The sequence below is a fragment of the Callorhinus ursinus genome, unplaced genomic scaffold (assembly GCF_003265705.2).
Source record: "Callorhinus ursinus isolate GAN/ISIS: 27379988/994484 unplaced genomic scaffold, GSC_fseal_2.0 scaffold69, whole genome shotgun sequence".
Classification (NCBI taxonomy): Eukaryota; Metazoa; Chordata; class Mammalia; order Carnivora; family Otariidae; genus Callorhinus; species Callorhinus ursinus.
The window spans coordinates 4,583,267-4,610,155 of NW_027397131.1; the positions used below are offsets into that span (position 1 = coordinate 4,583,267).

Genomic DNA, 26,889 nt, shown 5'->3' on the forward strand with positions numbered 1-26,889 from the left:
AAGGAGGGAAAAAAATCCTATGGAAGTCATTTGAACTCCTAGAAATTATGGACTTTCTAGTTACACAAGTCAATACAGTCTTGATATGCTTAATATACTCTGAACTGTGGGTTTTTTTTTTTTTTTTGGTTTTTGTTTTTGTTTTTTTTTGTCCCTTCTAAACAAAAGCCCTAGAAGAGCTTCATTCTCAGACGCACTGGTTCACTTCCTGGCTTGTCTCTCCCTGACCACTCAGCAGGCAGCCACCTGGCTTCCAGAGTAGTGACCTCTTTCCTCGGGGCCTTGTCTTCCAAGGGCAGTTCCAAAATAAGACTGGCCAGGCCCCCAAATCAGCTTCTCTCCCTGGAGCTGGCCTATGAAGGGGGAATGCTATACTTCTAGGTGCAGCATTCCTTCCTAATTATGTGATCTGGGCCCTTATTTTCCTTCTGCGTTGTTGGATACCCCTTGAACAGTACTATATAGAATTTCAAATATTTCTCAACAGCTCCTGAAAACAGTGGAGATACACCGTGAGGGTTCCCAGAGCTGGGTTGTAAATATTTGCATTGGTAGAGTAAGTGAAGTTGAGCAGTGGAATACTATGGGTAACCAATGGGCATTTGTTTATTGCATTTCAGGTTTGAGCTAAGGTTTTTGCCAACTTTATTTCAATGTAGTTTATGTAGTCATTTCCCAGAAATTACATGACCTTCTAGGATCTTTTTAGATTTTTTTTCATTTTATTACAAGGGAGAAAAAAACTTAAAAAAGAAAAGAAAAGAGAGAGAGAGACCATATTTAATTCTACCTTTCCTTTTTTTAAAAAAAGATTTTTTATTTATTCATTTGAGATAGAGCATGCAAGGGAACGCAAGCACAAGCAGTGGGGGAGGGAGACCTAGACTCCCCACTCAGCACGGAGCCCTACACAGGGTTTGATCCCAGGACCCTGAGATCATAACCTGAGCCGAAGGCAGACGTTTAACCAACTGAACCACCCAAGCACCCCTAATTCTACCTTTCTAAAATAAGTATTTCCTTCCAGTTTGCACCTAATGTATTTTTTTAATTTTAAAAGTCAGAAAACCAATTTTTTTTATTTCTAAAGCTCTGTCATAGACCTCTAGCAGGTGCTGATGGTCACCTGCTACATGAGATCTCTAGCTGGCAAACAGAGTCTAACCATCAGCAGACCGGGCCAGAGAGGTTCACTGGGGTGGCTCTGGCCTCACTGCTCGTACTGATAACTTCCTGCTTCAGTTCGTCTACAATGATCTTGCCTTCTAAGTCCCAGATCTTGATGCTGGGGCCCATGGCAGCACAGAGCCTGTAACGGTTAGGACTGAAGCCCAGGGCACTGATGATGTCCCCACCATCTAGAGTATAAAGATGCTTGCCTTTGTGGAGGTCCCACAGCATGGCCTGGCCCTCCTTGCCTCCAGAGACACAGAGGGAGCCATCTGGAGACAGACTCACAGTGTTCGAGTATGCTGTGTGGCTGATGTGATTGGTCTTCAGCTTGTAGTTTGCCTCGTTCCATACATTGACCAGCTTGTCCCAGCCACAGGAGACAATGGTGGGATCACTGCTATTGGATGAGAAGCAGACACAAGCAGACACTCCAAATGGCTCCCATCCTGGACAGTATATTTGCATACACCCAGAGTATTCTACTACTCAATGGTTTTATGTATGGAGCCAGAGACAATTTGCGACGTTGTCCGAGGAGAAGGCCTTACTCAGCACATCCTTGGTATGGCCTACAAATCTGTGTGTGGAGGTACCGGTTGAGAGATCCCAAAGCCGGAGGGCTCCACCACAGGAGTCTGGTCACCTAAGGAGATGACCCCGAGGAACACGCTATGGATGCCCTAGTCAGTCTCCTCCCTGGTCAGCTTCTACGTGATGGTGGTCCTCTCTCAAGAGGCAGACAGTATCATGTCCAGGAACTGGGGAGTGGCGGGAATCTGCATCAACAAGCCTTTGTGGCCTTTGAGGGTACCACAAATTGTCATCTGCTTAGTCACGGCGGTGCCGAGGGCGGGTGTCCCCGGAGTGATAGGGATGGAGCTGGATGGCTCAGAGAGACTAGCACCAAAGCCACTCCGGCCACAGCCCTACTGAGGAATAAAGAGCCGCATCTGATGTATTTCTATTTTTCCACATGTGGAATCCCAGTGATATAACTGTCTGCTTTGTCACTTTGTCACTTATATTAAAAAATAAAAGCTTTTCTCCATGCCTGGTCTTCATAAATATGATTTAATAGCTATATATGTAATATAATGTAACTGTAAACAGAAATATAATTTAATTCTATCTATTCCTTCCAATAGATATATAATTTACATGATATTCATAATTTACATTATCTAGTCGCTAGACATTTTAATTTTTTTTTCCCAATAGAAAGTGGAATTATTGGGTCAAAAATCTATGAACAGCTCTTGCTGTGCATTATGTAAAATTCATTCTCAAAAGAATTATTCCAAGTCACTCCACCAGCCAAGTGTAGGTGCATGAGTATCAACGTTTCACTTAACATGCAAGAGATCCTGTCTTTGGTACTATCTTCTTATTTCTCTTTTTCTGATATAATAGGTACTACATGTTACTTTAATGGACATCATCTAAATTAAAATCTGAATTTCAAAAGGAATAATTAAGACTTAAGAAAGGAGATAAAAATGAAAGCTTGCAAGTATGTAATTTTTCTATTTCTAAATCCCTTAAAATGTAACCCTATTAATATATACTATTTATAATTCTTTTCCCTGTTTTAGACACTGTAACTTACAGAGAAGAATGTAGTCTTGCATGGGCATGCTATCCTACCAGTAAAGACTCTGGTTTCACAGAGCATTAAAACAAAGATGCAGATCTGTCATTTTATACTCCACCAAAAAACAGGTATACCTTGTAAAAGACAAAACTGTAAGGAACAGAAAAGTCAGAGAAGGCAAAACCTAGAGATTTCATTTGAGAGGTTTTACAGAGTCACAAAGAAGAGGGGTTAAAACTTATGAACCAATACCATTCAAAATATCCCATGCTTTTCTGACGCTTGATGCATCTACCTTCCCTGTCCCAAGGTCTGAATCTTTCTTTAGGACAAGTATCCAAGCTATAAATCTACAGAGTGCTTTACTTAGGAAGCAGTAACAGGCTGAGGGGCTATGTGGCCCTTGATGAGGACTCTGGAACAATCTTTAACTCTGGAATTCTGCCAAGAATGAGCAGCTCTGGGCTAGACTTAGGACAATGAAGACCGAAAGGACTGACACATTTAAACAGTTGTGGTCAGACGGCAGAGACTAGCAGCCCTAAAATAGATTGCATGCAAACTTGATAGACTGTTTTCAACTCCTTGCTTATTTATCAGAGAAATGTGTGTAGTCTTCATAAAAGCACATAGCAGGTTATATGATGATTCCAAATGCCATACTCTAAACTTGGATTTCTACAATTCACCCACAGGCTCTTGTTGTTAAGTATATATAACAGCAAAAAAAAAAAAAAAAAAAGGTTAGAAAAAGACTATTTCTATAATTATTCTACAAGAGTATTGAAGGTAATATATGTGAAGTGCTTAGTGCATTCAACCCTTCATTCATTCAACAAATTTTTACCGAGTACCTATTAGGCATTAGAAATTCAGTGATGAATAAAGTCTCTGGGAGAAGGTTCAGGAAGCTCAGCAATGGGGCTCACACCAGCTGCATATATCTCACCAGGGCTAGGAGGGCGAGGAGGAGGGGCAACGTCCAGGTTTTGACTCCCACACAGTCCCACCTGTGTGCTTGACTAACGAGTGAGGGCAGGCATACATCAATGACCAGGATGGCCTTCTTGTCTTACATGAAAACCAAGAGTCATGTTGTAGTTCTGTAACTCTGCCCCAAGGCACAGGTCTTAATTTTTTATTTTGGCAAAACTTCAGATAAAATGAAGTCACAGGAAAGAGCTCAAAGATGCCATAGACTCTTGCTGGCTCTTTCTGGCCACAGCTTAAAGAGATACACATGAGGTCTCCTTAACTGGATTCACTTGGGATAATTTAACCTTAAAGAGGAAGCAAATGAATAACAGGTTAAGTTTTTGTTTTTAAATAATATGCATTCAATTTAATCCCATTAGTTACCTGGAGGGCTTGTTAAAAGTAAGATTTATCCAGAACCCTCAGGTTCTTATATGGTCTGGTAAATCCATTGATCTAGAGATGCAAAAACCATGTCTTCACTCAGAGAAATAACTGCCGAAGTGTGGTGTGTGGGGCTTTGGCACTTAGTGGGAGAGGTTCTAGTGACAGCCCCTGGCCTCACACCGAGACAGGGTTTTATTCAGTCTGTATGAGATGAGCGCTGCTGGTTGAGCTGCCGCTAATGTAAACATTTTTTTAAAAATTTTATTTATTTATTTGACAGAGAGAGAGATGGCTAGAGAGGGAACACAAGCAGGGGAAGTGGGAGAGGGAGAAGCAGCCTTCCAGCTGAGCAGGGAACCCAATGTGGGGCTCGATCCCAGGACCCTGGGATCATGATCTGAACCGAAGGCAGATGCTTAACTGACTGAGCCACTCAGGCGTCCCCGATGTAAACATTTCTTGGTCATTTGTAGGCTATGTATACAACCCGATTTGGTTTATAGATAACAAAAAGACCAACCATTAATTATTTATCTATGGGATAGAAATGTAAATAAGAAGATGGTTTACATCTGTCCTTCCCAAACACAGCAGCCCCCGCCCCCAGCGGTGCCTGGCTTCCAGTGGCCAGAGGATCTGCTGCTTGTGTCTTGGGCCATGTGGGTGGGTGTTAAAGAGCCCATACAGTATGATGCTCATTTCTTGCATTTGAGGCAAACAGCAGGTGGACTGCCTTCCGACTGTCTTAACGGGCAAAACCACTACAAATTCCAAAATTGGGTGGGCAGTGTAAATCCATGAGAAGAGTGAAAGGGCACTGAAGGAGAAATAAGCACTTCCTATGTGATGATGATGCAATGATGACAACACTCTAATGGTAGAGTATTGGAGATTATTAAATAAATGCATTTCTATTTGCAGTTAACTCTAGCTCCTAATTGACTTATAACTGTCATATCAAGAGCCATATAGTGTCCTTATCACCTAAAGATTTTATCTTTCTGTCATTCAAGTTGAGCAAGGAGGTTGAGTGGCATAAACGCAGTCCCAGTAGGAAAGAGGATGGAGAAAGCCTATCCTGATCAGTACCCAGAAATCATGGGTAAGGGTGGGGAGGGGAAGTAAGCTATTTGCCATGTGAACTGACTGATCTGGGAGCAAAGGATTATTACATAGCTTTGAATAAAAAGCCAAAATCAAAGGAGTTTTTGACACACTCCCCATTTGGAATCTTGGAATGAGACCTCCATGCAAAGCACTCTGCCTACCTGTGGCAAGGGGTTCTGATGGATGGGTTGAACGAAAGTAGAAGAAAAGACAGTGCTCCTCGTTCCCTACAGTGTGTGCCTGGTGTGCAAAGAATACAGGAAGATGGGACACCAGTGGCTTAGTTGGTTTAGTATCTGCCTTCGGCTCCGGTCACGATCCCAGGGTCCTGGGATCGAGCCCCACATCGGGCAGGGAGCCTGCTTCTCCTTCTGCCCCTTCCCTCTGCTGGTGCTCTCTCACTCTCTCTCAAATAAATAAATAAAATCTTTAAAAAAGGAACACTAGGAGTATCTTTTGTTCTAATGTTTGGCCTTTGACCCCATACCTAACACAGGGCTCCTAAATCCCTTGGAATTTAATGGGTGAATGTCTTTTGTTCTGAGGTGACTCTTGATGGGCTCTTGAATGAGTTGCTTGTCACCAGAAAGACCAAGCCATGATAAGAAGCTTGGAATTTTCAGTCCCACCCTCCTTTCTCCAGGGAGAGGAGAAGGTCTGAAAATGGAGTTAATGATCAATCATGCCTACCTGAGGAAGCGTCCATAAAAATCCCCAAAGCATGGGGTGTGAAGAGCTTCCAAGTTGATAAGCACATGCAGGTGCTGGAGGAATGGCTGGCCAGAGAGGGCACGGAAATGCCACGGCTCCTTCCCACATGCCTTGCCCTACATGTCCCTCTCCATCTGGATGTCCATCTGCATCCTTCATCATATCCTTTTTATAATAAAGTGGTAACCAGTACGTAAAGTGTTTTCCTGAGTTTTGTGAGCCACTCTAGCAAATTAATTGAACCCAAGGAAGGGGTTGTGAGAACTTCTGATTTAGAGCGGATGGGTCAAGTACAGGTGACAACCTGAGCTTGCAAGTGGCCTGTGAGGTAGGGTCAGGACAGTTGCGAGGTTGAGCCCTTAACCTGTAAGATCTGATGCTACCTCCAGGTGGATAGTGCCTGAACTAGTTATATTATAGGACATCCAGGTGGTGTTGCGGAGAACTGCTTGGTGAAGGAAAACTCCCACACAGCTGTGTCAGAGGTGTTGTAAGTGAGACAGCTCCCTGAGAGGAAAAGAGAAGCACAGGACAAAGACAGGTTTTCTTTATACCATATTTGGGGAAAATATGATAAGGGAAGAGGGCAATAGCTCCATGATGAAGACCGAGTTTTGACTGGTTAAATACTTCCTTGGAAGTCTTTTAAAACCAGAAGAAGGTAACATGGTTTCTTTCACCCCCCAAAGCAGCCCTCTGCTATCTAGCAGTGGGTTATGAGAAAGATCTCCTACAGGAAGTAAAAAAGCTACATTTTCTTTTCACATCTAGGTGGAATGTATAAATCACTGTATAGTAAGTACTATTATTACCCACCCCACCCCCGTTTTACAGTCGAAGAAATTGAGGCACAGAAAGATAAGTAACTTTCTCAAAGTCAGTGACTGGGTGAGGATTTTGACTCGAGCACTCAAGATGTAGAACCCATACTCTTAACTCCTATGAAAACCTTCCTCTTGTATGGTATACATTTCAAAGAGCTTCCTACGTAGGTTGCTATTAATTTGACCAAGAACAACTTCGAAATTACATTGTTTGATGACAAAAGAACTTATTTATATAAATTGTGCGTATATTCTTATACATGGAGAATTATCTGTCATGATATTCACCAGGAGATTGAGAATTGTTGACCCTGGGTAGTAGAATTTGGAATGATTTTTAAATTTTTCTTTATTCTTTATTGTTTAATTAAAACTTTTATAAGATTATGGCTTCACTTTACAAGTAGAAAAATACAGTGAGGCTTGTATTAATCAGGAGAGAATTGGCTTCACTACAATAATAAATCTCAAAAACTCAGTGGCTTAACACATGCAATTTTCTTTTCTGCTGCAGATCTGGCAGCTTCCTTTTGAATCCTAACTCAGCAATTGGATCTACTTGTAGCTTATAGCTCCACCACTTCAACCCTTGGTTTCTAGGGTCATAGAGGTAAGGGATAAAGAAGAATGAAGAATTTACACCTGCTATTAAATGCCTCCATTGGTCAAGAACCAGTCACATGGCCCCACTTAAACTATAAGGGGTAGGAAGTGTAGTTTATCATGTGCCCCAGAAGGAAAGAACTGGACATAGGCAAACATAAGTAATCTCTATCATAATGTGATTTCCATTGCAAGAACTTAATAAAAGAGCATGGCCTCCAGAGTCAGGCTGCCTGGGTTCCTATCCCAGCTTAGGCACTGACTGACATGTCACTTTGAGCAAGTTATGCAACATCATTGTGCTTATTTCCTCATCTGCCCAATGAGGAAAACAATATTGCTGTGCAGGTTAGATGAGGTTGTATGTTGACAAGCACAGTAAATTGTTCACAGAGATGACTAATATAACTCCTCCTATCCTTGTATGCCTGTCCATTTACACTGATTATTCCTCTCCCCCCATAAAAGCATACAGTTAATCACCCTACCCTTGGATCTGGGTTCTACCTGTAAATTGCTTTGATCAATAGAATGTCATGGAAGTGCTATATGGGATTTCTAAGCCTAGAATTCAATGAGCCTTGCAGCTTCTGCTCTTACTTCTTGGAATTCTGCCCTGAAACCTCCATGTGAAGAAGCCTGGCCTGGCTACTGGAGGATAAGAGGTCAGTGAAGGAGAGACAAGCTGTCCCAGTGGAGAGCCCTTATACCAAGCAGCTAACAGTGACCACTAATTGCCAGACATAGGAGAAGGGACAACGAGTTAGGCTATTCGATCTGCCAGATAATTTGCAGCCATATGCATAACCTCAGGCAAGAAAGCAGAAAAACCATTCAGCTGCGTCCAGCCCAAATTGCTGACTCACAGAATCATGAGTAAATAAAATGGTTGTTGTTTTAAGCTCCTAAGCTTAGCACAGTGTCTGTCTTAGCTTCATCACACTGCTTACCACAGTGCCTGACACATAATAAGTACTTCATAGATGTCAAGTGATGTTATCACTTCTTCATCTAATTTAAAGCTCATAATATTTATAAAAGGCAGCAGAGATTTCTAATCTCATCTCATAGGTGAGGAAATGAAGGCTCAGAGGTGGTAGTTTATCTGCTATCACAGAGTCCTTAAAGAGTCAACTGAGCATTTAAGGCTTGACCTTGTAAATCCTTCTCCAGTGAAGGCCTATTCTCCACAAATAAATCCTTTCATGAATAGGAATAGGAACCACAGTGGAATATTTGCTTTTACAGTTTTTAAATTACTAATTTCCCAGCAAAATGGATAATCAAGCTCCCAGTGCTCAAGTATTTTTTTTTAAGATTTTATTTATTTATTTGAGACAGAGAGAGCAAAAGCCAGGGAGGAGTGGGGGCAGAGGGAGAGGCAGAGCAGGGACCCGGACACAGGGCTCAATACCAGGACCCTGGGATCATGACCTGAGCTGAAGGCAGACACTTAACTGACTGAGCCATCCAGGTGCTCCCAAGTATTTCTTGTTAATGACCTTTAGTACCTGTAGCATCAGGTTGAACTTCAGAGAAAAGTTGTTTTTTTTTACTGGCAAAGAAACTGGTTTTTTTGGAGATGTGAAAAAGATGATCTCTTTGAATCAGAAATGAGATTTGCAGGGTATCCATCAGCAGTGATCAAAATTCCCTGAAAATGAGTTCTACCACTTTAGTGATAGACCCCACTGACCTGCCAATCACAAGTATCTACAAGTTCCAATATCCACTAGTTCCCCACAAGTTCCTGCAAGCATATTTTTTGGTCATGTATATATCTCCATGATTTTTAAAGATTTTTGCTCTCTTCCAGGTGAAGGATGAGTTCTGTTCCATTGAGCCAACAGAGATCTATTTCTTCTGCATGTAAATATTTCTAATCCTTCTACCTCTGACAAAGTAGACCAGCAAATATAGCTAATTCATCTCTTCCTTTCATTCCCTCATAAACAATTCATCAGGAAGTCCTGTGATTTTTACCTTCCAACTCTACCCCAAGTACGACACTCCTTGCCATCTCTGCTATTACAGCCCCTAGTCTAAGATATCAAATTCTTTAACTGAACTAGTGGTAGCCTCTAACTGCTTCTGCTCTCTCTAGAACAGAACTTTTTGCAATGATGGAAATGTTCTGTGCCTATACTTCCAATGGAAATATTCTATGCCTACACTTCCAATATGGCTGCCACTAACCACATGTAGTTGTTTGAAATGTGTCTGGTGTAACTTGGTAACTAAATTTTAGTTAATTTTAATTGATTTAACTTTGAATAGCCACATGAGGCTAGTGGCTACCATACTGGACAATACATATAAAGGGCATGAATTCTAATTATGTAATTTGGGGCACCTGGGTGGCTCAGTCGTTGAGCACTTGCCTTCGGCTCAGGAAGTGGTCCCAGGGTCCTGGGATTGAGCCCCACATCGGGCTCCCTGCTTGGTGGGAAGCCTGCTTCTCCCTCTCCCATTCCCCCTGCTTATGTTCCTGCTCTCACTATCTCTCTCTCTGTCAAATAAATAAATAAAATCTTAAAATAATAATAATAATAATTATGTAATTTGCCTGTTTAAAATCTTCCACTGCAATTAAGATAAAATACAAAGTTCCTGCCTGGCTCACAAGGTCCCTCATGGTCTGGTCCTACCTACTTTCTTCCCCTAGCTCAGTACACTCCAGGTATAAGGACCTTCTTCATCTCTCTTGAACACATCAAGTTCACTCTCTCTGACATTTGTTCTTCCTTCTTCAGTGGATCCTCACATAATTGACTCCTTCTTCTCATTCAGGTATCTGCTCAAAAGTTACTTCTTCAGAGAAATTTCTCTAGCCATCAACCCTAAAGTCTGCCCTGAATCCTAGTCTGTTCAACACATTACAAATCAGATGTTTACAACATTTATCATAAACTGAAACTATCTCACATATGTATTTATTTCCACATATTTGTTTCTAGTTTTGAGTGTGTCCTCCAGCAGAAAAAAAGGCCACTAAATGCAAAGACTTGGCTTATTTATCACCATCCTAGTGTCTTGATGAATTAGGGAATCTGGGCTCTTGAGGTGAGAGTCCAACAGCAATACCAGTGGCCCAGTGTTTCTTTGACTATTACATGTTAGGGGATTACATGTTGTTTTTCCTATGACTTAGCACTTACTGAGTGCGGGCAACATGTCTTAAAAGAGAATGAACCAGACCCTGGTGGATGGGCTTAGACTTCCTCTGCGAAGGTATGAAAGCTACAGAAATCATTTAGCCTTTTTTTCTCTTTCTCATAAGATTCTGACCGTTTCTTCTTACTAGTGGCCAAAGAAATAACCTCTGGTGAGAACGAAGTCACAAAGAGTCTTTCACATTCTCTCATCTCTCTGACCACAGTGAATGTGAATGAGAGATCTCAGGAAGAATTTTCAAAAGCTTGCTGCTCAGTCACCAACCTTTGGGAGAAGCTATGGATTGACTGCTGCCTGCGCTGAGGTCTCCAGAAACTGCGGCGGCTTTCCAGGCGAGCTCAAGGTGCTGGTAATGAGACACGGCTGACACAGCTGCGTTTTAGCCCCAACCCCGGCACTGACTCACGTGGAAGCTCTCTAATTTCCTGAAGGATCTTCCACAGGGACATACCACACTTCCCAAACCTTTCCTGATCTAAGAAACCCAGACTAGGGCACAGAGGGCAGTCGCAGCAGGTGGCAGCAGCAGAATGTTGGCTACCAGAGTGTTTAGCCTAAGTAGCAAGTGGGCAGTTTCCACCTCAGTGTGTGTTCAAGCACATGGAAGTGTCCTGAAGAGTGAAGACTATGCTCTCCCGAGTGACGACGACCGGCGTGACTATCCCCTGCCCTATGTGGCCCCCATCAAGAACCTCTCTGCCAGCCAGAAGACCTTGAAAGAGAAGGCTCCCTGGAGCAGCCTCTCCATTGAGGAGAAAATTGAATTGTTCCGCATCCAGTTCCATGAGAGCTTTGCTGAAAGGAACAGGAGCACGAATGAGTGGAAGATGGTTGTGGGCACCGCCATGTTCTTCATCGGCTTCACCGCTCTCATTCTGAATTGGGAGAAGCACTCCGTGTATGGCCCCCTCCCGCACACCTTTGAAGAGGAGTGGGTGGCCAAGCACACCAAGAGGATACTCGACATGAAGGTCAACCTGATTCAGGGCTTCTCAGCCAAGTGGGACTATGACAAGAACGAGTGGAAGAAATAGGAGCCTGCCACTCACCGATCTGAGCCTCACCTTGTTCTGCCACCTCCACACAGCTCAGCATCTTCACTGGAAACTGCTGTGTTGCAGCACCAGTGCTAATAAACGAGCAGTCTATGTGGGGGGAAAAAAAAAAAAACCCAGACTAAAGATGAAACCAAATAAAGCCTAGGAATTTGGTATTTTAGTCATGTTCTTTCATGTGTCAGTACCTATAAGGCAGGTTCACACAGAATGGCCATGAAGTAGTTAAACAGCAAAATTCCTGACTCCTTCTGTAGTCAGTGAGAAATGTCTGAAGGCGTTTCATAGAATCAGGACTTGTGTGCAGAGAGGAAAATATTTCAAGTCAAGGATTCATTCATTCATTCATCAACTCTTTCATTCATTCATTTCCTGCAATAAAGATTTAGGAAGCTCCTGCTATGTGTCAATAACTCTGCAGAGGTGTGGGGAAACAGAGACGAATGCTATGTAGCCAGTGGTTTTTGACCTGAGACAATTCCCCACCACATTTCTGATAAGAGACCAGCCCTTCCCCAGCATGACAGCATTGGCCAACTGCAGTGCTCCATTCCCCCAGCCTTAGTGACTTTCCTTTCAGGAATTTTCATCTGGGACTAATAGCAAAGACTGCCATTTGCCTGTGGGGACAACATCCTGAAAACCTAGTACCATCATAGCCAAACAATCCATCGTGTGAAGGAACAGTATCTGCAGTAGGAGTGAAGGACGTCACTACACAGACTGAAGCAGAGTGAGGGATAATGGAAGAGAAGAAAAAAGAAGAGGAAGGAGAGGAAGGAGAAGAGGGAGAGAGTAAGGGGAGTGAGAGTAAGATCAATTGGTATTTTCTGCCTGGATCCAGTCATGCCAGATACCAGCAGCACCCCTCCCTTTTAACAAATCAATTTCATAATCCTGAGATAATATATATTGCCCTCCTCCCATGCTTATTTTTTCTTTTTTTTTTTTTGCACAATGATTTTGGTTACCTGCCAACTGAGAGAATTTAGATGAAATCAGAGAATTTGAGGAGGTCATTTTAGTAGCACAGCAATCATATTTATAGACGAATGTGACATAGGCATAAATACAATACACAGTCGTGGCAGAAAAGGGAAAGGATCAACTCCGCTTGGATGGGACCTAGCTCAGAGGCCAGGGCTTGGTTTATTCTTTTTGGCGGCGTGTTGCCTTGTACTCAGTAAATGCTAAGCCATTGAAAAAACATCATGCAGTTGCCCTGTCACTCAAGAAAGGCTTTGTGACACTGAAGTTAAGTCTGGAAGAGCATAAATCTGCCAAGCTGAGAAACTGGGGAAGAGGCAAATGGAATGGTATTAGAAAAAAATAGACCTTAAAAAAGAGAGAGAGAGAGAAAAGAAAAAAAATAGATCTTAAAAAAAGAAAAAGAAAATAGACCTATGATTCACTGCATGGGGTACCCTTGGTATGGCAGGTTAGAGACATCCACAAATTCTTTGCTACTCCTCCTAGTGAGAGGTGGGATCTAATTCCTCTACTCTGGACTGACCTTAGTGACTTGCCTGATCAATAAAATGCTGTAGAAATTATATTCTGGTATTCCTAGATCATAAGCAGTTGTTATTTTATGCTACTAAGTTTTTTGAGATGCTTTGTGACGTAGCAAAACATAACCAAACAACATAACCAAAACAAATGGCATAAGAGGAGAGTGGTTTTTGTATTGAAGATAAGGTTACAAAAATTGGCAGATCCTGGAGAGACATGTAAAGAGCTTGGATTTGGGGGCACCTGGGTGGTTCAGTCGGTTAAGCGTCTGCCTTCAGCTCAGGTCATGATCCCAGGGTCCTGGGATCGAGCCCCACATCAGTCTCCCTGCTCTGCAGAGAGCCTGCTTCTCCCTCTGCCTGCAACTCCCCTTGCTTGTGCTCTCTCTCTGTCAAATAAATAAATAAAACCTTAAAAAAAAAAAGAGCTTGGATTTTATCTTGTAAGTTTTGAGGATCCATTAAATACTTGCATTCTAGGATAATCATTCCAATGATATTATGGAGACTGGATTAGAAGGGAACCAATCTAGAATTAGGGATAGAAACCAGGTGTAGGTAACTGCAGTAATCTAGGCATGAGATGTGAGGACCTGCCCTAAGATAAACAGCAAGGGGGACTGAGAGGAAGGATCAGTTACATGACATGATGGAGGCAGAAATGAGACACTGATTGAATGAGAAACATAAAGGAGAGAGGTAAATATCAAGGCTTGGATGACTGAAATGGACATTACCAGATTAGAAACTATATGAGGATGAAATGATTTGGACAGAGGGATTAAGAGTTCAGTTTTTGACACAATGAACTTGGGGAAATCTGAATGGAGATATCTACTAAACACTTAGCTCACAGCTGCAGTTAAATGATTATTCATGTTTTGTTTAGCATCTGTCTTTTCCTGCTAGATTTTAAGCAGAGACTATTTTTGTCTTATTGACCATTAAATACCTAGCACCTGACAGTGTGTCTAGAACACAGCCAACCTTCAATGAGTATTTGTTGAATTAACGAATGAATGAAATGATGTCTAGCAGGGGACTCTACCACAGTAGTTCTCAACTTCAGATAAATATAGGAGTTATCTGGATAGCTTTCAAAGCCACTGATGGCTGGGTCCCCCTGCCCTTCCCCCAGAGATTCTGATTAAATTGGTCCTGGTTGCAGCCTTGGCATTAGGACTTTTTAGAATCCCTAGCTGATTTTGATGAACAGTAAATATTGAATGTGTGAATCCGGACATGATCTGCATATAAACAGCTATGACCTTAAAGTTGTTCCTGTCCTGGGGCGCCTGGGTGGCTCAGTCGTTAAGCGTCTGCCTTCAGCTCAGGTCATGATCCCAGGGTCCTGGGATCGAACCACACATCCAGCCCCACATCAGGCTCCCTGCTCTGCGGGAAGCCTGCTTCTCCCTCTCCCACTCCCCCTGCTTGTGTTCCCTCTCTCACTGTGTCTCTCTCTGTCAAATAAATAAATAAAATCTTTAAAAAAAAAAAAAGTTGTTCCTGTCCCAACAAAAAGCTAAGGTGGACTATCAAACTCTTCCCAATATAAAATTACTTCCCATAAGTTCTGTCCACAAAACAGAGCAGAGGAGCAAAAAGAGGAGCCCTCAACAAAGGTACGGGAGGCCGCAACCAGCATTTTGCCAGTAAAGGAACTAAACCTCCTTAAGTTTTAAAGTTACATGGAATTAGGCAGTAGATAATTAAAAACAGCATTAGCCAGACTCATAGAAAACTATAGAAATATGGTTTTGGACTTCAAACAAAACCATCAAGAAAGTGAAAGAGAACCCACAGCCTGGGAGAAAATATTTGCAGGACTATATCTGATAAGGAACTTGTATCCAGAATATGTAAAGAAATTTTATAACTCAGTATTAACACAAATAACCTAATTTTAAAATAGGCAAACAGTTTTAACTATCATCTGTATGGTAATGACTTCTTCATCTGTATCTGCAATCCAGATCTTTCTTTTGAAGTCTAGCCTCATACGTCCAACTTTGCAGGGCATCTCCATTAGGATGGCTTATAGGACAACAAATCCCAAAGATCCAAAACTGAATTCATTATTGGCCCCCACCCAATTGTCCAACTCATAACCTTGATTGTTATCTTCTGTGCCTGCCCTTTTCTCATATTCTGTACCTAATCAATGACTGAGTCCTACTCAGTTACTCTTAAAATGATCCAATTCTAACACCACTGCCTCTATCTGCCTCTGTGCAAAAGTTGACCTTCTGTTCTCCTTTTTCACCTGGTAAACTTCTACTGGTCGATCCTCAAGGTTCGGCTCAGTCACCATGTCTTCATGAAAGCCTTTCTTGATGTTCCCACCCTCACCCCATGAAACAGAGGTGGTGTCTCTTCTCTGTGTTTCTAGATACTCTGTTATCCTTTATAGCACTCTTCATACCCTTATAATAGGTTATCTTTTTATCAGTCTCCTCCACTAGACTAAAAATTGCCTGAAGACAGAGAATGTGTTTTGTTCATTGTGGGCCTCCATTATACATAGCACCCCAGGCCTGGTACAAAGTCATTATTGAACTCAACTCGAAGGGAGACTGGAAATTAAGCCCACATTAGTACATGTGAGAGCTCATGTATGAAAGTTTACTCAAGTGTGTTCCATGAAATACTATTTCCTTAGAGGTAAGAGGAAATTAAGTTCTATGGTCAAATAAATATGGGAAAAAACATTGTATCTTCATTTTAAAGATTATTGAAGAGGTACCTGGATGGTTCAGTAAGCATCTGACTCTTGATCTCAGCTCAGGCCTTGAACTGAGGTTTCTGAGTTCAAGCCCCCGCATTGGGCTCCCCAGTGTGGAGCCTACTTAAAAAAAAAAATAAAAAGGATTATTGAAGATTCACAATGTTTTCTAATATATCAAATTCTATGAGAAGTCTTGCAATACAGAAATCCTTTTAAAATTTTGCTATCTGATTTCCCAAGCAGATTGAACATGGGATCATTTGTTAATATCCTATGGAATGAATGGCCTACAGATTTCCTTTAGGGTGGCAGATCAGTTTATCTCACCCTTCTTTTGGAGAAGCTATTCCCCTCCCCCTACACTGGGATCAGCAAATTTTTTCTGCAATGGGTCAGATAATAAATATTTATACTTTTTTTTAAAGAGGAAGAGAGAGGTAGGGAGAGAGAGAGGGAGAATCTTAAGCAGACTCCATGCCTAGTGTAGAGCCTAACGCAAGGCTCAGTCTCACAACCCTGAGGTCATGAGGAGCCAAAATCAAGAGCTGGATGCTTAACCGACTGAGACACCCAGGAGCCCCAGTATTTATACTTTTCTGACCACATACATCTCTGTTACATATTCTTCTTTGCTAGTATCCTAGCCTACCCCCAGCTTTTTAAAAAAAAACGAAAATCCTTCTCTGCTCAATGTGTGCACCAAAAAAAAAAAAAAAAAAAAATCAGGTGCCAGAGGATCATAATTGCCAACATCTGCCCTGGATCTACATGATTATTATCTGGGCTACCACCCTATTGGCCACAGCTTGTTTCCTCTAAGGGTGGCTAAATAAACCAAACTGGGAAAATTAAAATCTCTTCCCTAGGAAATTAGAATATGACTAAGAGATATCTGATTGGTCTTTTAAAATGAAGAGAGGGGAACCTAAGGATAATTCTCAATAACTGTGTCCTGCCATGTGGCCTGAGAATGGAAAGATAGACCCTATGAAAGATGGGAATGAAGCAACTGAGAAGGAGAGATAAACATGGGTAGAGGATTGCCTGAGTATCCTACAGTCCCCAGGGTCTGTGTTCAGTCTTTCCTGTGTTTCATTGCATTGCTGCCCTTGCATACCATGAATATCTCTCCCCAACACTATCCTCAAAGTACATGCTGTCTTTCATCTAAGATAGGTAGAGGTAGTTTCTGTCACATGCAACCAAAAGGGATCTAATAAATACACTTTGTAAAATTAAAAAAAGAAAACAGGCAACAGATTTCAATAAATATTTCTCCAAAGAAGACATGCAAATTAGTTAATAAACTGAAAAAATGCTCAGCATCATTAGTCATCGGGGAAATGCAAATCAAAATCACAACGAGATAATACTTCACAAACACTAAGATGGCTATAATTTGGGGGAAAAAAACAGAAAATAAGTGTGGGCAAAAATGTTGAAAAACTGGAACCCTCATATATTGCCACCCTCTATATATGGCAAAATAAGATATAAAAAAAGTGGTACAAACCACTTCTGAAAAACCTTTCAGAATGTTAAGCACAGAGTTTCCGTGTGACTCAGCCATTCCATTCCTAGGTATCAACACAAGAGAAATGAATGTCTGTACAAAGACTTGTACTTAAATTTGTTCCTAGCAGCATTATTCATAATAGCCCAAAAGTGGAAACAACCCAAATGTCCATCAACTGGTGAATGGATAAACAAAATGTGGTATATGTCTATACAGTGTAATAACATTCAGCAATTAAAAAAACCCAAGTAGATTTTTAGGCCAATGAAAATACTTTGTATATTATAATGATGGAGATATATCATTACACATTTATCCAAACCCATAGTAGGGGTTTGGATAAATGTGAACCCTAAGTTAAACCATGGACTTTGGGTGATTGATTATGTGTCAGTGTAAGTTCATCCTTGGTAACAAATGCACCACTCTGATGAGTGATGTTGTTACTGGGGGAGGTTATGTATGTGTAGGGGCAGGAAGTATATGGGAAATCTCTATCTTCCTCTCAACTCTGTTGTGATACAGGGGCACCTGGGTGACTCAGTCGGTTGAGCAGCCGGCTCTTGACTTTTGGCTCAGGTCATGACCTCAGGGTCCTGGGATTGAGCCCTGCATTAGGCTCCCTATTCATTGGTGAGTCTGCTTGTCACTCTGCTTGTCCCTCTGCCCCTCCACCTGCTTGTGCTCTCTCTTTCTGTCAAATAAATAAATAAAATCTTTTTAAAAAGCACATATTATAAAAGACTTTTAATTAAACTTCATGTCAAAAAATTAAGTATTTCTGAATCCAAAAGATAAGAAATAACAAGTGTTGGTGAGGATAGAGAGAAAACGGAGCGCTTGTGCACTGTTGGTGGTGCCACTATGGAAGACAGTATGAAATTTCCTCAAAAAATTAAAAATTGACCTACCATATGATCCAGCAATCCCACTTCTGGGGATTTATCTGAAGCAAACAAAAACACTAACTCAAAAAGATATCTCACCCCCATGTTCATTGTAGCATTATTTACAATAGCCAAGATATGGAAAGAGTGTAGGTGTCCATCAATGCATAAATGGATAAAGAAATTATGGTTATATATTCAAGTGAATATCATTCAGCCACAAAAAAGAATGAAATCTTACCATCTGTGACAACATGGATGGAACTTGAGGGCATTCTGTAAGTGAAATAGAGACAGAGAAAGACAAATAACATATGATCTCATTAAATGTGGAATCTAAATTTTAGAAAGTAAATTAAAGGGGCACCTGGGTGGCTCAGTCGTTAAGCGTCTGCCTTCGGCTCAGGTCGTGATCCCAGGGTCCTGGGATTGAGCCCCGCATCGGGCTCCCTGCTCCGTGGGAAGCCTGCTTCTCCCTCTCCCACTCCCCCTGCTTGTGTTCCCTCTCTCACTGTCTCTCTCTCTGTCAAATAAATAAAATCTTTAAAAAAAAATAAAAAGTAAATTAAAAAAAAAAACCAAGCTCATGAATTCAGAGAACAGCCTGAAGTTTACCAAAGGGGGGTTGCTGGGGAAGGGTGAAATGGGTGAAGAGGTCAGAAGGTACAAACTTCCAATTATAAAATAAATAACTCATGGGACTGTAATGTACAGCATGGTGACTATACCTAATACTACTATATTGCATATCTGAAAGTCGCTAAGAGAGTAAATCTTAGAAGTTCTCATCACAAGAAAAAAAATTACAACTAGGTACCTAGACTTATTGTGGTGGTCATTTCATAATATATACAAATAACAAATCATTATGCTGTACATCTGGAATTAATATAATGTGATGTGTCAGTTATACCTCAACTTTTAAACAAACTTTAAAAAAAGAAGAGTGAAAATATGTACAAGGGGGTTAAAAAACTAAACCTGATGAAAACCAAACCAGTGTAACTTCACTAATAGCAAATATACACATTTTAAATTTGAGAAAGACACTTTAACTTGGTGGCCTTCCCCACTAAACCTATAACTCCCATCTAACCACGACAAAAACATCAGACAATCTCAAACTGAGGGACATTCTACAAAATATCTGAATAGTACCCTTCAAAACCATCAAAGTCATCCAAAACGTGGAAAGACTAAGAAATTGTCACAGAACAGGGGATACTAGAAGACAGGGTAACTAAATTCAGCGTGGAATCCTGAACTGAATTCTAAAACTGAAAAAGGACATTGGTGTTATATGTTAATTATGTATGAGAAGAATGAATGAAATGCAAAGAAAATCTGGAGCTTACTTAATTGTAATGTGTCAATGTTGGGTTGTTGTGACAAATGTGCTTGGTGATATAAGATATTAATTTTAGGGGAAACTGGGTTATAGATAGACAGGAACTCTCTGTACTCGTTTTGCAACTTTTTTGTAAATCTAAAGATATTCTAGGGGCGCCCGGGTGGCTCAGTCGGTGAAGCGTCTGACTTCCTCAGGTCATGATCTCAGGGTCCTGGGATCCAGCCCCGAATCGGGCTCGCTGCTCAGCGGAGAGTCTGCTTCTACCTCTCCCTCTGTTGCTCCCCCTGCTCCTTCTCTCCCTCTCTCGCTCTCTCTCTCAAATAAATAAATAAAAATCTTTAAAAATAAATAAATAAATAAATCTATTCTAAAATCAAAGTTTATTAAAAAATAAAAAAGGATTTCTGTTCATCAAAAGACATCCTTAAAACAAACCACTGGCTGGGAGAAAGTATTTGTAATAAAAATATTAATAAAGAACTCAATTCTAAAAAAATTGTACATATATATACATATATATGTATATGTATATATAAAACATCCATTGGTGTACTAAGGGTAGGGCAGTAGGAAATTATGCCCTGCGTGCAGAAGATAAAACATTGTATTGTCTGTGAAGAATGTAAAAGCAATAATAAAACTGACTAAAAGTTGGTATGTACTTTATTACCATGGGCTGGAAATTCTAAACAATGTCATAATGAAATACTCATCTAGGAAAAAACATCATTTGTTGGTGTCAGTTCTCAACCTGAAATATGATCCACAGACCTAAAGTAAACTGAGATCCTTTCAGAGAGTCTATGGAGTAAAAATATTTTCATAATAACATAAAACTTTATTTGGCTTCTTATTGTGTTGACTACGTGCTCTGATGGTCCGGAAACCATGGTGAGTAGACCTGCTTACTGGTCAGCAAGGGAGCAGCACAAATTGTGCAGTACATATGGCTTTCTTCACCACTGGACACTCACAGTTAACAATAACAAAAACCTAGTGTTACTTAAGAATGTCCCTAATGAAACAATAAACAATTTATTAAGTCTCAACCCTTGAGCACCCATCTTTTTTGAGTAACGAAATGAAGTCTGAAGCACTCTGCTATCCCAAGGAAGAGCACTTCAGTGATTATTTCAACTGTGAGCTGATCCAGCCGCTTCTATGGAACACCATTTTGAGTTAAAAAAATATATCTGATGCAGTGCCTGGTTGGCTCAGTTGGTTAAGCGTCTGACCCTTGGTCTCAGGTCAGGTTCTGATCTCAGAGTCCTGGGTTCAAGACCCACACTGGGCTCCATGCTGGGTGTGGAGCCTACTTAAAAAATATATATCGACGGGGCGCCTGGGTGGCTCAGTTGGTTAAGCGACTGCCTTCGGCTCAGGTCATGATCCTGGAGTCCCGGGATCGAGTCCCACATCGGGCTCCCTGCTCAGCAGGGAGTCTGCTTCTCCCTCTGACCTTTCCGCCTCTCATGTGTTCTCTCTCTCTCTCTCATTCTCGTTCTCTCAAATAATAAATAAAATCTTATAAAAAAATATATATATCGACATATATATCTGATAGACTATAGTTATTCAGACCTGGTTATTTAGTAGGCATTATCTCAAAAATGACCTAAGTAAGCCTAGCATTATCAAAGAAAACAACTTAAATATTCATTACCTAAAATTTGAGCTTTCAAACCAAAATTGAATGTTGGAAATCTATATCTACTGCTGTGAGCTTAAAAGCTTCCATGAGCATACACCCTTCTGATGAGATCAGCGGTGAAATTAACAAATATGATGTTTTTGCTATTATAAAAAGAAATGTATCAACATTTAGAAAAGCTGCATTGATTCAAGGAAATAATATTTTCCAAATCACCATTGCTCTATGCTACAAAGTCACGCATGAGAAAAAAAGATGCATTCAGGATGTAAGATAGGCCAACGGATTTTAATGTAACAGAGTATGAAAAGTTTATTTATGTGGTTTCAGAACAGGTTATAACTAACCTGTAAAAAACTATTTCTTGTCAAGTTTTGGCATAGCATCAAGTCTTTGATATCTACAATTATTTCAATAGGATATTAAAGACCCTCTCTTCTCCAAATACATTGGAGTGTTTGAGGCCAGATTCTTTTCATATACTTTAACTAGAATAACATATTGCAACAAATTGGATGCAGAGGCACATATGAGACTCCAGCTGCATGAATATAAGATGATGTCATTCTTATCAAGAAATTTTATTTGGTTTTGGAAAATTAATTATTTTTTTTAAGATTTTATTTATTTATTTGAGAGACAGAATGAGATAGAGCGAGAGAGCATGAGAGGGTCAGAGGGAGAAGCGGACTCCCTGCTTAGCAGGGAGCCCAATGTGGGACTCAATCCCGGGACTTCAGGATCATGACCTGAGCCGAAGGCAGCCGCTTAACCAACTGAGCCACCCAGGCACCCCCAAAATTATTTTTTATAAATTTGTATTGTATATGTTAATAAGCAGTGGATTATGTATTTTAATATGGAAATTTAAAAATAAATATTTAAATTATTTTTCAGTTTTAATTTCTAATAAGGCGAATATCAATAGATACAACACATAAACAAAAGCAAAAAGCTCAGTAATTTGTAAGAACGCAGTAACATCCTGAGAACAAAAAGGGTTTTTTTTCCTGAGACCAAAAAGTTTGAGCACTGCTATTCTGAACAACTGTAGCTACTATTGTTGAATTTTAGTATTACATGTAAGTATCAAATTAGCATACCTTTATTACTTTTCCTATAATAAGCATTTTGTTCTATACAGAAGCTAATTCAAAGAACTTCACTTCTTTTTTTTTTTTTAAGGTTTTACTTATTTATTTGTCAGAGAGAGAGAGAGAGAGCACACACATGCAGGGGGAGCAGCAGGCAGAGGGAGAAGCAGGGTCCCCTCTAAGCAAGGAGCCTGACACAGGACTCGATCCCAGGACCCCCAGGATCATGACCTGAGCCGAAAGCAGATGCTTAACTGACTGAGCTATCCAGATGTCCCCAAAGAACTTCACTTCTACAATTAACCAAATACACACAGACTCAGCTACATGCATTCGTTTCAGAGAGTAAATTCTTAATTCAGAATCATTCAAGCTTGCTTCATGCATAGTTCTTGTCTCCACCTCTGTGGAAACACATATTCCTACATTTAAAGAGTGGATTCAAAATAACTCGATAGAGCAGTAATCATAGTAAAGACAAACAGAGGTCAAGTTACTTCAATTCTGTAATTCTATGTGACCATTTGGAGCTTTTATATGTGTTTAAAATTTAACACAATGAAACAGTGGAAACTGTGAGGTACAATTTTTTTTGAAGGGTGAATTTTAGTTCATAAATGAAATATTTTACTAAATTTTAATAGAGCTGAAATGTGTTCTTTTTAAATTGTTCATTGTTTTTTAACCTAAAGAACAAACCAGGAAAATAGTTTTACTACTTATTGCATTATTGTTGCTAAAAAGAATTTTGTCGTATCAAGAAGACAAATGACATTCTTCAGGTGTTGTATGTAATCACTGCCAAACCACGCTAAATGATGACATTTTGGATACTGTCCTCCCAAGTTCAGCATCAAAGCCTTGTGTTTTAAGGATGCGCATAGAATCTTCATGTCTTCTTTGTGTCTGATTTTTTAATACACTCAAAATTACGACTGAAATTCATCCATGTTGGTGGATGTATCAGGAGTTTGATTTCTTCAATCTTCTCAATATGGTGTCATTTTCCACAATGTTGTTCATGTCAACTCGTAAGTGAAGCCCTCTCAATTCCGGATGCAATTAGGTTCTCCTTCTGTGCTCCCATGGCTTCTTGTCGGTATGCAATTCAACTAAGAGCACTTACCACATTAAAGTTAGTCTATCATCTCTTTTAAGCTAGAGAGCTGGGGAATTCAACTCCTAGCCCAGGGCCTGACACGTAATAGAATTGTGTATATGTGTATATCTATATCTATATCTATATCTATATCTATATCTATATCTATATCTATAGCTGGAGATACAGGAAAGCTGATGGTGTGGTTCCAGTCTGAGTTGAGGAGCTTAGGAAGGACCAGGGTAGCTAATGGTGTAGTTCTAGCCCAAATGTCAGCAGGCTTAAAATCCAGGAAGAGCCAATGTTTCAGATTAAGTCCAAAGGCAGGAAAAAATACTGATGTCCCAGCTTGAAAGCAATCAGACAAGAGGAGTTCTTACTCAGCCTTTTTGTTCTATTCAGGCCTTCAACTGATTGGATGAAGTCCAACCACATTAGGGAAAGTAATCTGCTTTACTCAATCTACCAATTCAAACGTTAAGCTCACCCAAAAACACCCTCACAGAAACATCCTAAAGAATGTTTAACCAAGTATCCGGGTACCCTGAGGCCCAGTCAAGTTGACACAGAAAATTAACCATCACATTTATTAATGTTTCTCTGTCTGCATTGGTCTTTGCCATCAATAACTCAGGAGCAGAATAATCATGTAAAGATCCTACTTGTACAGCAGAATGAAACAGAGCTCACCAGGGGTATATAGGAGGCAGGTTTCACTTCATTAAGAGTTAACTTCTTTCCGGAGGAGCAAAGATGAGTAAGATTCAGATAGGAGGAGACTTACTGGAGGAGACTTACTAGAGAAGACAAGACCTTACAGACAGGAAGCAGCTTCAATGCAAAAGGCTCTTTTGCAGTTTGGATCCAGATCACATTTGTAAGGCAGTCTTTGGCTAAAGAAGGTTCCTGAAACTGGTGCTCAGATAACTAAACACACAGGGTGCTTCCCTAACTGGAGTAAAGCCAAAAAAATGGTACTGTGCTGAAATAACCACTGTTGTTAGCCTCAAGGATCAGTCTTGGCTCTGAGTTAGTTACCATGGAGACCATCTAAATCTTATGTTTTTCCTTAGTGATGTCCAAGAAAACTCAGACTGATAACCATTCAGGAGATATTCTAATATATGGCTTTACACCAAAATAGATGATTAGGTCCTTGGTAGAAAACAAAAGCAATGGTGTTTATGCAAGAATGTGAAGGCCAGAGTTCTCTGAAAATGCAAAACTTGATAAAGAACTATAATCACTCTTTACATTTTATTTCACTTTTCTGATTTCTAAATAAAACATGTTTATTTTAGAAAATTTGGAAAATACATAAAAACATAAAGAGGAAACTTAAAACCACCCCTAGTCACAAAGCAAAACATGCAAGCCTTTTCCTCCTCCCCCATCCTTGAGATAACCACCTTCATCAATTTAGTCCTTATCAGCCTTGCCAATTTCTCTCTTGCTTATTCATTTATTGATTCAGCAAAAATGTATTGAGTGGCACCTTGAGCCAAGCACTATTCTAAATGTAGCCATTTCACTGCTAAATAAATCTGTTAAGATCCCTATTCCCATGGGTTACACTGTAGTAAGAGAAGACCTATAATAAACCAGTAAACCAATGAACGAACAGAAAAATACTCGCTGGTAATAAATGTTATACAGAAAATAAACTAGACTATGAAGATAAAATCAGCCCAGAAGACTGAGGGGAAATATTGCAAGTACAGAGAAGAGTAGGGAAAAGGCTCCATGGTCAATACAGAAAGCCAGTGTGGCTCTCTAGCATGGTGGGATGGAGGGAGAGTTATGAGATTGGAAAGATGAGCCACACATCACAGAGGGCTTTTGGGGAAGAGAGTGTCAACAGAGTCTGGTCTTTAAGTCAAGAGGAAGCCACTGAAGAGTTTAAACAGGAAAGTGATAAGCTCCAATTGATATTTTTAAAATTTTCACTCTGGCTTCACTGTGGAAAGTATATTTAGACCTGAGATTCCCAACATGAGGTCAACAGACACTCCCAAGTCCATAGATAGAATCCAAGGGGTTTATTACCTTGAAAGGGAGAAAACTACCTGGCCCAGGCCCTCTGGGAAGTTAAAATCTCAAAATTATCCTATTGTGTTTATTCTCCAATTAGGCTTCCTGAAATATCAAAACGATCCTCTCTGGTTTCCCTGAGCACCCTAGTGGCAGGATCTCAGTTTGACAGGAAGTCTCTTCTTTTTTCTGTTTTTCTTTTTTCTCTTAGGGGAGTATTTCAATCTGAACCCCATTGCAGGCCTACTAATTTAAAAGGCTTAGATTCAAAAAATAAAAGTGAACAGATTAAGAGTGACTTGGGGTCAGGGCAAAAGAACCCTTACAACTCGAATCCCATACTTCCATAACCTGCCCCAGCTGATCTCAGATTCTGGTTCCCTGCTGCTAACTGCAAAAGGAATAAGACATAAGAAATGTCTTGTACTAGGGCAGGTAAATGGGGCGTGGGAAGCACACTTGCAAAGAGAGACGAAATAAAACCCTTCTTGAGACTGTTTGCTTAGCAGTCTTTCCCAAACATGGGCACTAGTTAAAAATACAAATACCTGTGCTCCACCCCAGATGTATTGACTCAGAGTTTCCAAAGGTGGGGCCCAACACTCACCTCTGGGGATTATAATGATCAACCTGTTTGGAAAGCACTAGAAATATCTGTGGGGGAAAATCTAGGAGACCCCATGGAACATTTGACTAGCAGGCCCAGACTGAGAAAGCACAGTCTTACTCTTCTAGCCCTCATAACTGGTTTGTGGCTCAAATAATTGTGGACATTTTCATTCTCAGACCATTAGAAGGGTGACTGGCCAGTGTATTAATAAACTAAACAATTGATATTTGATAAAACCGCTGAGGTTACTGGCATTGAAAAAGAGAATAACTGGATTCATCTTTCATTGTACCCTTCAAGATGTAAAATTATTTCTTTTCATACTGTCAGAACAAGTGGACTCCATTTAATGTGGCCGAGGACCATATAATTTATTAAATGATACTTGGAAGCCCTCATAAAAGTGATTAATATGTGTGCACTCAGAGCTCTGAGTATAGTCATTTTTCAGATAGTCTATTGTTCCTACATTCAGAGAACCAACTTGAGTGTGTCTGAGATTTGTAGGAGGAAGGGCTGTTTTTCACTCCTTATTCTTTTTTTTTTTTTTTTTTTTTTTTTTGAGGTGAGGGGCAGAGGAAGAGGGAGAGGGAGTCCCAAGCAGATTCTGCGCTGAGCGGGAACCCAAGGTGGGACTTGATCCCACCACCCCGAGATCACAGCCTGAGCCAAACCAAGAATCAGGCGCTCAACCAACTGAGCCACCCAGGTGCCCCAGGCCTGTTTTTCAAAAGAATCACAGAATATTACAGAATTACAGTCAGTGATCTCATGCAGTCTCTCATGGCCGTCAATTCTGTCTATACACTGC

The 26,889-nt window shown here is 40.5% G+C and overlaps 1 protein-coding gene and 1 pseudogene across 2 annotated transcripts; one reads left to right on the forward strand and one right to left on the reverse strand.

Moving 5' to 3' along the window:
* Nucleotides 1-1,142: 1,142 nt before the first annotated feature.
* On the reverse strand, nt 1,143-3,858 carry LOC112807376 (small ribosomal subunit protein RACK1-like; annotated as a pseudogene).
* Nucleotides 3,859-11,063: 7,205 nt separating this feature from the next.
* Nucleotides 11,064-11,579, forward strand: LOC112807342 (cytochrome c oxidase subunit 4 isoform 1, mitochondrial-like). 2 transcript variants are annotated; one of them, XM_025850145.2, is made up of 2 exons: nt 11,064-11,441; nt 11,473-11,517. In XM_025850145.2, exons 1-2 carry the CDS (start codon nt 11,076-11,078, stop codon nt 11,512-11,514), a joined length of 408 nt encoding a protein of 135 aa, XP_025705930.1. In that variant the 5' UTR covers nt 11,064-11,075; the 3' UTR covers nt 11,515-11,517. The 2 variants fall into 2 exon arrangements, with proteins under 2 accessions (XP_025705930.1, XP_025705929.1); XM_025850144.2 differs by having other exon boundaries at nt 11,064-11,579.
* The last annotated feature ends 15,310 nt before the right edge of the window (nt 11,580-26,889 follow it).

Coding starts and splice junctions, on each gene's coding strand:
- LOC112807342 (XM_025850144.2), top strand. CDS start 11,076: ATGTTGGCTACCAGAGTGTTTAGCCTAAGTAGCAAGTGGGCAGTTTCC.